Source organism: Oryx dammah, unplaced genomic scaffold (assembly GCF_014754425.2).
Source record: "Oryx dammah isolate SB20612 unplaced genomic scaffold, SCBI_Odam_1.1 HiC_scaffold_2, whole genome shotgun sequence".
In the NCBI taxonomy this organism is placed as follows: domain Eukaryota; kingdom Metazoa; phylum Chordata; class Mammalia; order Artiodactyla; family Bovidae; genus Oryx; species Oryx dammah.
In genome coordinates this window covers 189,573,448-189,587,228 of record NW_024070186.1, presented here as the reverse complement: position 1 = coordinate 189,587,228, position 13,781 = coordinate 189,573,448, and the positions used below count along the sequence as shown (strand labels likewise).

At 43.3% G+C, this 13,781-nt stretch overlaps 1 protein-coding gene across 2 annotated transcripts in view; it reads right to left on the bottom strand.

Annotated features, from left to right (window-relative positions):
- Positions 1 to 13,781, bottom strand: part of LOC120878144 (general transcription factor II-I repeat domain-containing protein 2) — a 48,685-nt gene that overhangs the window by 28,361 nt on the left and 6,543 nt on the right. For both annotated transcript variants that reach the window (XM_040260767.1, XM_040260776.1), the window contains exons 2-3: positions 1,559 to 1,662; positions 322 to 460 (exon numbers count right to left, since the gene is read on the bottom strand). In XM_040260767.1, the coding sequence (XP_040116701.1) occupies positions 322 to 460; positions 1,559 to 1,657 (238 nt within the window). In that variant the 5' untranslated portion in view covers positions 1,658 to 1,662. The remainder of the gene's footprint in view (positions 1 to 321; positions 461 to 1,558; positions 1,663 to 13,781) is intronic.

Genomic DNA, 13,781 nt, shown 5'->3' with positions numbered 1-13,781 from the left:
AAATAGAAAGGATAACATCCTTAACGTGCATGCATGCAAAGTGGCTTCAGTCTTGTCCAACTCTCTGAGACTTTATAGACTGTAGCCCGCCAGGCTCCTCTGTCCATGGGATTCTCCAGGCAAGAGGACTGGAGTGGGTGGCCATTCCCTATGCCAGAGGATCTTCCCCACCCAAGGACAGAACCCAGGTCTCCTGCATTGCAGGCAGATTCTTTTCCACTGAGCCACCATGACGACATCTTAGAAGAGAACAATATATAAGTCTTGCCGGTAAATATTCTACGATTTATGAATACAAAGGATAAAATCGTTAACACCTACAGTAGTTTGCAAAATCCTTCTGTAAATCCGTCCTGGCATTGACGAAAGCACGTCCTTTCTCTGTTCCAATAACAAACACGTCCGCTTCGTACACTGCGATGCAGGCCACTTCTGCCTTGGACTTGGCCAGTTCTTTACACTGAAATGAAAAACAGAATGAAATGTTATCTACAGGGATGGATCCAAATTTCGTGGGGCCTGGGAGGTCTGCTTTAAGAAAAAGATACAAAACTACAAAAAAACCCAAAAATCTCTAGCTAACTTTTCCCTGGTCCAGGATCCAATCCAGGGTTGCACTTTCTGTTTGCTGTCCTGTCTACCCAGCCTCCTTCTACGTGGGACAGACAGATCTCCATCTTTCTTTGTCTTGCAGGAGACTGACATTTATGGAAGTGCAGTGCAGCTATTTTCCAGGTGTCCTGAAATTTGGGTGTGTCCGATGCTCCCTCCTTAAGAGGCACGAATGCCACGGAGGCAGTGCTGCTGCTTCTAAGTGCCTCCCACCAGGCAGCTCCAGAGGTCCCTCTGGCCCACCTCTGCCCGTGTTCCTGTTCGTCACTTGATTAAGGAGGTGGCTGTCAAGTTTGTCCATTTTTATAAAGTTACTGATTGTTCTTTTTTTAATCCATAAGTATCTTGTAATCAGATGCTTTGAGATTATGTAAGTTAGTTAGTCGTGTTCTACTCTTTGCGACCCCATGGACTGTAGCCCACCAGGCTCCTCTGTCCATGGAATTCTCCAAGCAAGAATACTGGAATGGGTAGCCATTCCCTTCTCCAGGGGGTCTTCCCCAACCCAGCAATCAAACCCAGGTCTGCTGCGTGGCAGGCAGATTCTTTACCATCTGAGCCACCAGGGAAGCCCCTGAGGTTATATAAGTTTCCCCTCAAATTTTTACCCACTGGATAAAGTTTATACTTTGGATGTAAATAGATGCATATAAATAGATTATTAATTGACCTTTGAATTTAAACAAAAACTATTTTCAAACAAGGTAACAGAAATGCCTGCATTAAATTTTCAGATCTGGAGAGCTTAGCTTTATACGATTCCATCCATAATGTAGGAAAACAGTTCTTAATTACCTGACAAGCCTACCATTCTTTCTTAAGAAGGATATGTGTACACAAATAGGATTTAACACTGTAGCTGAATGTCAAAAGTGTTGGTGAAGTGTTTCATAATTCAGCAGTGATCCAACCAGATGACGTTTTATAGAACTGCAAACCATCTCACCATGGACTCAAGAGCAGACACGAGGAACGTCACCACCACCCTGCTCTCCGAGGACTCCTCATTTGCAATGGGCAGGGTGGACGCTGCGACTTGCGCCATGATCCCTAGGAGAGAGATGTATTAAGAAAGTGAGTGGTAGAAACTGTGTCCTGCTCAACTGGTTGAGAACTGGGAGGGTCCTCACAGGTGACCCAGTTCAAACCTTCCTTTAAAGCTGACACTTAAAAACAGTACATGGGGACTTCTCTGGTGATCCAGTGGTTAAGAATTCGCCTTCCAATGCAGGGAACTCTGGTTCGATCCCTGGTCACGGAACTAAGGCCCCACAAGCCAAGGGGCAACTAAGTCTGCATGCTGCAACTAGAGAAGCTTGCTTGCCACAATGAAGACCCAGAGCACCTCCCACTCCCACAAAAAGGCCAGTATATGATCCAGTTGTCATGTATGGATGTGAGAGTTGGACCACAAAGAAAGCTAAGTGCCAAAGAATTGATGCTTTTAACTGTGGTGTTGGAGAAGACTCTTGACAGTCCCCTGAACTCCAAAGAGATCAAATCAATCCTAAAGGAAATCAACCCTGAATATTCATTGGAAGGACTGATGTTGAAGCTGAAGTTCCAATACTTTGGCCACCTGATACAAAGAACTGACTCACTAGAAAAGACATTGATGCTGGGAAAGATTGAACGCAGGAGGATAAGGGGATGACAGAGGATGAGGGGGTTGGATGCCATCACTGACTCAATGGACATGAGTTTGAACAGGCTCTGGGAGTTGGTGATGGACAGGCAAGCCTGGCTTGCTGCAGTCCATCAGGTCAAAAAGAGTCGGACACGACTGAGTGACTGAACAACAATACGATTTGCCTAAGGTCGTGTATTTCCCACTAAACCTAGACATGTATTTCATTAAATGCAGTCGGGTATTACACTAGAGAGGCATGTTAACTATTTCCTAAGTGAGGAGGAGAGAACGTAATGTCTCTTACTGATCCAGCATTGTTTTGTCCGATTCCAGCATTGTGGTGACTGACACCACATTCCAGCCCACATACACAGAAAAAGGAGAGCAGTGGGTTTGTGTACTAGAGACTGGAAGAGAGAAAAAAAAAACCCTCCCTTCCTCTCCTGTTAGGACTTCTGCAATGAAGGCTCATGCTAATTTTTGCTAAATACTATATCAAGTGAGCATTAGAAAGCTTCTTTGAAAAATTTTCTGCAGCACCAGAAAAAGTTCTTTGAAATACAGCATGCAGTGTGTTAATATCTGTCATGTCCTGTCCCTGCAACAGCTGACTTAATTATACTTGTAAGCAAAAGATAAGCAGATCAACATAACTATGTGGGAGGAAGCCCAAAGATCCATGGGCATGAAGTATGGTGGTCCTACAAGACTCTTCAGAAATATTTGCAAATGTTTCTTCCTGAATTGATTTCTTGACCACTTGAAGGTGTACGGCCACATGGCCCGTGTTGGCCGAGGATGTCGGGGAAGTGACATCACTTCCACGCTGGGGATTCCACCATACTCCCTCTTCCTTTGCAGTTTGATCTGTTAGGTCCCACGTGATCAGGTTCCAGGGAAAAACACAGATCAGACCCACAGCCACTCACAAGAGACCTCCAGGGCAAGCAAGGAATCAATCCTTGCTCCTTGAATGCACCCAAATCTGGTGGTGTTTTTGACCATCGCTTACCCTGGCCAATCTGGATGGACAAACCATGCTGAAAAGGAACTCTAAAAATGTAACTACGCATCTAGCTAGACTTTCTGAAGCCACTGGAGGATCCTTGAGGATCTCATATGTGAAAGTCAAAGCCTCCCTGAGAAAGAAAGACGAGCACACACAGAGCCATTAGGATGCAAATTGTTAGAATTAAAGTTTTTTTTTTTTTTTTTACAACTCTGCCTATTATGAAATAGACCATAAGAATGTGACATCATACCGAGCAAGCGAGCTAAATCACTTCAGTTGTGTCTGACTCTTTGTGACCCTGTGAACAGCAGCCTGCCAGGCTCCTTGGTCCATGGGGATTCTCCAGGCAAGAATACTGGAGTGGGTTGCCGTGCCCTCCTCCAGCGGATCTTCCTGACCCAGGGATCGAACCCACAACTCTTATGTCTCCTGCATTTGCAGGCTGTTTTTTTTACCACTAGTGCTACCTGAGAAGCTCAGGAACATGAATGAACAGGCATGACCTGGGCATGAACAGCTGAGGAAATACACTTCAATTCGAAGCTTTTATTTATTTAAAAATTGATTTATGTATTAGGCATGCCACTTAGGCATGCTGGATCTTAGATCTTAGTTCCTTGACTAGAGATGGAACCTGTGCTCTCTGCAGTGGACATTCGGAGTCCTAACTACCGGACCATCAGGGAAGTCCTAATTTGACTCTTTGAAGCAATTATCTTAAAATCAAGCCTTTGACTCTCTTCTTGTTATTACACCCCATTTGAGAACAAACAGAAGTTGGTGACTATTGCTGGCCATCACAAGGACTCTGTTTCAACAACAGAGCTGGAGTCGGAAAAAGCAGAAAACAGGATAACCTGGAAGAAATGGACGGATTCTTAGAAAAGTTCAATCTTCCAAGACGGAACCAGGAAGAAACAGAAACTAGGAACAACTCCAATTACAAGCACTGAAATTGAAGCTGTGATCAAAAATCTCCCAAGAAACAAAAGCGCAGGACCAGATGGCTTCACAGGAGAATTCCACCAAACATTTAGAGAAGAGCTAATGCCTACCCTTCGAAAACTCTTTCAAAAAATTGCAGAGGAAGGAACACTTCCAAACTCATTCTACGAGGCCACCATCACCCTGATACCAAAACCAGACAAAGACAACACAAAAAGAGAAAACTACAGGCCAATGTCACTGATGAACAATAGATGCAAAAATACTCAACAAAATGTTAGCAAATATAATTCAGCAACACATCAAAAAGCTCATACACCATGATCAAGTTGGGTTTATTCTAGGGATGCAAGGATTCTTCAGTATATGCAAATCAACCAATGTGATACACCATATTAACAAATTGAAAGATAAAAACCATATGATATCTCAATAGATGCATAAAAAGCCTTTGACAAAAATCAGCACCCATTTATGATTAAAGCTCTTCAAAAGATGGGCATAGAAGGAACCTACCTCAACATAGTAGAGGCCATATATGATAAGCCTAAAGCAAATATTATTCTCAATGGTGAAAAACTGAAAGTATTCCCCCTAAGGTCAGGAACAAGACAAGGGTGTCCACTTTCACCACTATTATTCAACATAGTTCTGGAAGTCCAAGCTACAGCAATCAGAGGAGAAAAAGAAATAAAAGGAATCCAGATCAGAAAAGAAGTAAAGCTCTCACTGTTTGCAGATGACATGATACTGTACATAGAAAACCCTAAAGATAGAAAATTACTAGAGCTATTCATTGAATTTAGCAAAGTTGTAGGATACGAAATCAATACACAAAAATCACTTGCATTTCTATATACTAACAATGAAAAGTCAGAAAGAGAAATTGAGGAATCAATCCCATTCACCACTGCAACAAAAAGAATTAAATATCTAGGAGTAAACTTACCTGAGGAGAGGGGTACTCTTTCTACCCCCTTCTGATGCCTATGTCAGAAGCTTTCTCTATCTCCTTTATACTTTAATAAAACTTTATTACACAAAAGCTCTGAGCGATCAAGCCTCCTCTCTGGCCCCAGATTGATTTCTTCTCCTCCCGGAGCCAAGAATCCCGGCGTCGTAATTCAACAACAACCTTTCATCTTGGGGGCTCATCTGGGATCCTTCAGGACAAGGATGGAAAGCGTAAATCAGGTTATGCCATGGTGACTGCTGAACAGGATTTGGAAGCAAAATCTGGGTTACAATGAAGTGGGAAGTATCCTGGAGAGGACTGGGAAATTGATTTTACTCATATGCCAAAAGCTAATGGATATTCTTGCTTACAAGTTTGGGTAGATACTTTTACTGGATGGATTGAGGCTTTTCTCTGTCGTAGTGAACAGGCTAAGGAGGTTATAAAGATTCTCTTCATCAGTGGAAGGCTTCCCGTGGTGGACATCTCCACTTCAAGGAAAGGACTTTCTCCAAGTCTGTGGATACCTTCGACAACAATCACATGTGATGCCTCTTCATCTGATGACATCTACCAACCCTAAAATGGACTGGTGCAATACGTTGCACTTTAACTATGGACTTAATGTGTCTTTTAATTTTGATTTTAACTTGTTTTAATGACTATGTTGCCTTACATCTGTAATGGTATAACTGGATTTATTTCTAGCCGCATGAAAGCTTTTAAGTTACAAATCGTTGCTCAAACTCCTGCTACTGCTGCACCTTCCTCCAACTACTATTTGGGGTCCCTGGATCAGATATCCTCAATATGAGGATTAGGAGAATATATTGCCTCGCCAATTTAGGGACAACCCCCCTTCTCAGCTCGGAAGCAGTTATGGAACCAGAACGATGCCCCTTTTCCCTAGGCAACATAATTCTCCTAAAAGAAAGGGGGGGAATGAGAGAGTCATTTCCTAGGCAGGTTGATAAGTCTAGGGGTCCCCAAGGAGAGAGGGGTCTGGAATTCTCAAATAGGAAGAAAGGACAAACTTTTTTCCTTCTCTACATTCCTTAGGATTATATAACAATGTATTATGCCTGAGGACAGTCTCTGGATTAAACCTTCTGGCTAATTCTGTTATCTTAAAATGTAAATTATGGGAGTAGGTCTGGTGAGGTCTTTACAACCTCCAGACATTCTTTGGATTTACTGGAGAGTGTATAACTCCATTGCTAACACTAACAAGCGGGTACTTTTTCTACCTTCTTCTGATGCCTATGTCAGAAGTTTTCTCTATCTCCTTTATACTTTAATAAAACTTGACTACACAAAAGCTCTGAGCGATCAAGCCTCGTCTCTGGCCCCGGATTGAATTCTTCTCCTCCTGGGGCCAAGAATCCCGGAGTCGTAATTCAACAACAACCTTTAACATAGCTGTGAAATTGACTTGTATCATTTTGAGGATGAAATAAAGGGAGAGATGTATAAATGCTTCCTTAGTTGGGAAAGGCAAAGACTATATGTTGAGTTCATACTGACTTCTGTGCATATATAGCTTTCAACCAACACTACATCTGAAATTGTTCCAATGGATTAAAACAAGAATTCATGATATGGGATTGCTAGTAGGATAGGATAGACTATCCTAACCTATGCATCAGAATTAAACATCTTTCTCATCCAGAGATATCTGTGCTGTTTTTCCATCATGTATCCTATTGGTTTGGGACCATGTATTTTTTGACAAATCCTCTGCATATATGTCAAATGTTAGTAGCACTTGTATGGTATTTATTCATTATGTAACAAATACTTCCATTGGGGTTATTGTGTACCAGGTGCTATGTTATGTTTTTTATAAATATTAATTTAGATTCATAATCCTAAAAATAAATAAATAAATAAATAAACTTACCTGAGGAGACAAAAGAACTGTACACAGAAAATTATAAGACACTAATGAAAGAAATCAAAGATGACATAAACAGATGGAGAGAGAGTCCATGTTCCTGAGTAGGAAGAATCAATATTGTGAAAATGACTATACTACCGAGCACAATCTACAGATTCAGTGTGATCCCTATCAAATTACCAATGACAGTTTCCACAGAAGTGGAACAAAAACTTTCACAATTCAAATGGAAACACAAAAGACCCCGAATAGCCAAAGCAGTCCTGAGAAAGAAGAATGGAGCTGGAGGAATCAACCTTCCTGCCTTCAGATTATTGTACAAAGCTACAGTCATCAAGACAGTATGGCACTGGTACAAAAACAGACACATAGACCAATGGAACAGGACAGAAAGCCCAGAAATAAGCCCAGGCACCTACGGGTACCTTATTTCCAACAAAGGAGGCAAGAATATACAATGGGGCAGAGACAGCCTCTTCAATAACTTGGTGCTGGGAAAACTGGACAGCTACATGTAAAAGAATGAAATTAGAACACTTCCTAACACCATACACAAAGATAAACTCAACATGGATTAAAGACCTAAATGTAAGACCAGAAACTATTAAACTCTTAGAGGAAAACATAGGCAGAACACTCAATGACCTAAATCAAAGCAAGATCCTCTATGACCCACCTCCTAGAGTAACAGAAATAAAAACACAAGTAAACAAGCAGGACCTGATTAAACTTAAAAATGTTTAAACAGCAAAGGAAACTATAAGCAAGGTAAAAAGACAATTCTCAAAATGGGAGAAAATAATAGCCAAATGAAACAACTGACAAAGAATTAACTTCCAAAATATACAAGCAGTTCATACAACTCAATACCAGAAAAACAAACAACCCAGTCAAAAAGTGGGAAAAAGACCTAAACAGACATTTCTCCAAAGACATACAGATGGCTAACAGACACATGAAAAGACATTGCTCATTATTAGAGAAATGCAAATCAAAACTACAATGAGATATCACCTCACACCAGTCAGAATGGGGTGCTATCAAAAAGTCTACAAACAATAAATGCTGGAGAGGGTGTGGACAAAAGGGAACACTCTTGCACTGTTGGTGGGAATATAAACTGATACCGCCACTATGAAAGACAGTATGGAGATTCCTTAAGAAACTAGGAATAAAACCACCATATGACCCAGCAACCCCATTCCCAGGCATATACCCTGAGGAAACCAAAATTGAAAAAGACACATGTATCCCACTGTTCATTGTAGCACTATTTACAACAGCTAGAACATGGAGGCAACCTAGATGTCCAGCAACAGATAATGCAGAAAGAAGCTGTGGTACATATACACAATGGAATATCAGCCAGCCATAAAAAGGAACGCCTTTGAGTCAGTTCTAATGAGGTGGATGAACCTAGAACCTATTATACAGAGTGAAGTAAGTCAGAAAGAGAAAGATAAATACCATATTCTAACGCACATATATGGAATCTAGAAAAATGGTACTAAAGAATTTACTTACAGGGCAGCAGTGGAGAAACAGACATAGAGAATAGACTTACGGACTTGGGGAGAGGGGAGGAGAGGGTGAGATGGATGGAGAGAGTAACATGGAAACTTACATTATCATATGTAAAATAGACAGCCAACGGGAATTTGCTATATGGTTCAGGAAACTCAAACGGGGCTCTGTATCAACCTAGAGGGGTGGGATGGGGAGGGAGGTTCAAAAGGGAGGGGATACGTGTATACCTATGGCTGATTCATGTTGAGGTTTGACAGAAAACAAAATTCTGTAAAGCAGTTATCCTTCAATTAAAAAAAAAATTGAAAAAGAAAAAGCGGCAAGCAGTACCCAGCAGGCACTCATGTTAAGTCTTAGAAACTCTTTCCTCTAGCGGCTAGATTCCATGATTATCACTTAGCCCATCAGACCAAGGAAATGCGTATCACAAAGTATGAAACTGCAAAGGCACGTTGTTTCCCACTTACCAGAATGTTCACTTAGATTATGCTCCATCCTTATTACTTTGGGAGCTCAGAATACTTTCATTCAAAATTCTTATTTTGCCTACTATCTCAGACAGAGAAAAAGGAGCAGACGCATTCTCAGGTCAGAAACATGTTGATTTGTCCTTACAAAGCTAGAACCAGGGCAACTTTCTGCCTACTGCTGTTTCCACCTCTCACCTTCTATTGCCCTAGGTCTGCTAACATGTTAGGGCTTCCTAGGTGGTGCTGGTGGTAAGAACCTGCCTGCCAATGCAGGAGATGGAAGAGAAAGGAGTTTGACTACTGGGTTGGGAAGATCCCCTGGAGAGGGGCATGGCAACCCATTCCAGTATTCTTGCCTGGAGAATCCCCACGGACAGAGGAGCCTGGCAGGCTACAGTCCATGGGGCCCCAAAGAGTTGGACACGACTGAAGTGAGTCGGCATGCATGTATGCATTGCTACGATGTCGATCACATTCAATGTGTGTTAAGAAATGGGGAAGGACAGGGTGGGACGAATTGAGAGTAGCAATGAGATATATACATTATCACGTGTAAAACAGATAGCTAGTAGGAAGTTGCTATGTAACTCAGGGAGCTCAGCCTGGTGCTCTGCGGTGACCTAGCGGGGTGGGAGGGAGACTTAAGAGGGAGGGGATGTATGTCTACACATGGTTGATTCATGTACAACAGGAACCAACACACTGTAAAGCAATTATCCTTCAATTTAAAAAATTTTACAAAAAAATAATGGGAGGGACGCCATCCTAACAGCCTGTGGGGAAGCCACAGGAGACGAGTGCTCCCGCTTCATTATCAGGACTTCTCGGGACCATCTCAGTACTCTTTGACGGGAAGAACCCTGGAGGTGGCGGAGTCCAGTTGGGCTCCATGGGGAAGGCTGATTCTGTCTGAGGCTTTCTGCTCTCTAGAAATGGCTGCATCTGGATCACTTCCCTGAGAGCCCTTAGTCAACACGGCGCATGGAACATTCCCTGCACCCCTAACCCGTGACTTCGTCCTCTCTTCCACCCTTTGCCAGGAAGAAACTGTCATTGCCCCGCCTCATTAGCGGTGACCACACACCAGGCCGGGTGGTGACACGAGCTTCCAGAGCACGAGGCCTGATGGGCCGGCCCTCCCAGAGCCAGGAGCAGGAAAGCCAGGCTGGGGGCACCCCAGACCACCAACCAGCTCCAAGACCCCGGTGGGCTGCCCTCGGCCGCCTCCTCTCTGATCAGAGACACCCAATCACCTCCCAGGAAGGGCCTTTTCACCGCTGATCTTTTATGAGCCCCCTTGCCTTAAAATCAAGGGAACCACACATTTATAGGAGTCTATGAATAGGTAATGTTCAGAACAGGGAAATCTACAGAGACAGACGTAGACTGCGGGTTGCTTAAGGCTGGGAGGTGGGTAGATAAATGGTACAGGGTTTCTTTTCAGGGGTGATGAAACTATTCTAAAATTGTCTGTGGTTACGATTGCCCAACTACATGCATATATTAAAAGCCACTGAATTGTATACTTTAAATGGTGAACTTTATTTCGAAAAAAGAAAGGGGGTGTTTCAGGGGTTATGACTTTGTGCTTTCACTGCCAGGTCAGGGGGTTCAATCCCTGGTCAGGAAACTAAGCTCCTACAGGCCCAGCTGTGGGCCCAACAACAACAACAAAAAGCTATTAAGAAATCAAATGACAGGACTTTCCTGGTGGTCCAGTGATTAAGACTCCACCCTTCCACTTCAAGGAAGGGGCTCCGGTGGATCCCTTTTGGGGAAATAAGGTCCTACATACTGTGCAGTGTGGCCAAAAAACTAAAAATTAGAAAGAAAATCAAAGGGAATCAAAGAGAGGTTGGATGGCGAGAAAGGAAATTAACACTCACCAAACGTACACCACACGCCAGTGCTTTCCTGATCACCCGATTCTCTACTCGCACACCGTCTAAGGTCCCATGCGAACACACAGGATGATTCGTGGAGCAACAGGGGCTGGGAACACAGTGGAGGAGCGGATGGCAAACCAAGGAGCTCAGGGAGCTTAGATAAAGGATCTCCAAAGGCAGGAGCCCCATGATTAGAGAGACCATGCGTCCTGGGCTAGGACAGAACTCTTGCACCTGTCTTGCAGGTAAGTTATTAACAGTCCTCCCTTCTTTCCCTGGTGGCTCAGACAGTGAACCGTCTGCCTGCAGTGCGGGAGACCCAGGTTCGATTCCTGGCTCGGGAAGATCCCCTGGAGCAGGAAATGGCAACCCACTCCAGTATTCTTGCCTGGAAAATTCCACTGGCTGGCTACAGTCCATGGGGTCGCAAAGAGTAGGACACGACTGAGCTACTTCACTTTACTTCACTTCTCGCTCTCAAGCGCCTGGAAGATGCATTGTAACGTGTTTACATGTGGGTGGTTTGTGAAACCAAAAAAAACCAATCACTTGAACATGAAGTCATGTATCCTTAAAAAACATTTTTGTTGTTTTGGCCAAGGCGTGGCTTGTAGGATCTTAGTTCACTGAGTGTGTGTCTGTGTGCCCTGTCGCTCAGTTGTATCTGACTCCTTTTAGCCCCATGGACTGTAGCCCACCAGGCTCCTCTGTCTATGGAATTCTCCAGGCAAGAATACTGGAGTGGGTTGCCATGCCCTCCTCCAGGGGATCTTCCCAACCCAGGGATTGAACCCGGGTCCTCCATAGTAAAAGTGCCAAGTCCTAACCACTGGACCGCCAGGGAATTCCCCTTAAAAATATGTTTAAAAATTAAAGTACACTTTGCAAAAAGTTCAACCTTGTCTAATGTATGGTTCTGTACATTTTTAGCAAATATAAAGTTATGTAGCTACCACTGAAATCATGGTATGAACTGCTCCATCACACCCCAGATTCCTCCATGCCTCTTTGTCAACACCCCCACCCCAACCACTGGCCAGAATTGATCTGTCTTCTGTCCCCATAGTTTTGCTTATTCCTAAATATCACATAAATGGAATCCTATGCTGTGCTGGGGATGTATCAGTAATTTGTTCTTTGTGTTACTGAATATTCCACTGTAGAGATGAAATAAAGTTAAATTAACCTTTTCGCTATTTACAGAACTTTTGGGCTGTCTGAAGTTTTTTGATGACTGTGAATAAAACCATAAATTAAAAGATACTTGCTCCTTGGAAGAAAAGTTATGACCAACCTAGAGAGCATATTAAAAAGCAGAGACATTACTTTGCCAACAAAGGTCCATCTAGTCAAAGCTATGGTTTTTCCAGTAGTCATGTATGGATGTGACAGTTGGACCATAAAGAAAGCTGAGCACCAAAGGATTGATGCTTTTGAACTGTGGTGTTGGAGAAGACTCTTGAGAGTCCCTTGAGACAGCAAGGAGATCCACCCAGTCCATCCTAAAGGAAATCAGTCCTGAATATTCATTGGAAGGACTGATGCTGAAGCTGAAACTCCAATACTTTGGCCACCTGAGGCAAAGAATTGACTCATTTGAAAAGAGCCTGATGCTGATTGAAGGTGGGAGGAGAAGGGGATGACAGAGGATGAGATGGTTGAATGGCATCGCTGACTCAACGGACATGAGTTTGAGTAAACTCTGGGAGTTGGCAATGGTCAGGGAGGCCTGGCGTGCTGCAGTTCATGGGGTCACAGAGAGTCGGACATGACTGAGCAACTGAACTGATGAATAAAACCACTGTTGTGTCAACCCAAGGTCTCATTTCTGTTGCGTAAACAGCTAAGAGTGGGATTGCTGGGTCATATATCTTGAGGTTTTTTTGGTTTGTTTTTTTAGCTTCAAAAGAAGTGAAACTGTTTTCCAAAGTGGTTGTACCATTTTGTATTGCTACCACTTTTGTTGTTGTTCAGTTGCTAAGTCGTGTCTGACTCTTTTTGACCCCATGGACTGCAGCAGGCCAGGCTCCCCTGTCCTGCACTGCCTCCTGGAGCTTGCTCAAATTCATGACCATTGAGTCAGTAATGCTACCTCACCATCTCATCGTCTGCCACCCTCTTCTTCTTTTGCCTTTAATCTTTCCCAGCCTCAGGATCTTTTCCAATTCCTACCACTAATATATGAGAATATACTGAAAGGAAAGTTGATCAGTCGTGACTGACTCTTTGTGACCCCATGGCCTATACAGTCCACGGAATTCTCTAGGCCAGAAGACAGGAGTGGGTAGCCTTTTCCTTCTCCAGGGGATCTTCCCAACCCAGGGATCGAACCCAGGTCTCCCACATTGCAGGCGGATTCTTTACCAGCTGAGTCATAAGGGAAGCCCAAGAATCCTGAAGGAGGTAGCCCTTCCCTTCTCCAGGAGATCTTCCTGACCCAGGAATCGAACCAGGGTCTCCCGCATTGCAGGCGGATTCTTTACCAGCTGAGTCATAAGGGAAGCCCAAGAATCCTGAAGGAGGTAGCCCTTCCCTTCTCCAGGAGATCTTCCTGACCCAGAAATCGAACCAGGGTCTCCTGCGTTGCAGGTGGATTCTTTACCAGCTGGGCTACCAGGGAAGCCCTTTGAGAATATATCCACTAATATGTGAGAATTCCAGCTGCTCTGTATCCTTGTCAACATGCAGTATTGTCAGCTTTAAAAAATTCTTTTTAGCAACTTTAATAGGTGGGTAGTGATATCACTTTGCAGTTTTAGTTGGCAATTTCCCAATGACTAAAAATGCTAGGCATCTTTTCATGTGCTTTTCTGCCATCCATATAGCTTATTCAGTGAAATGTCTTGT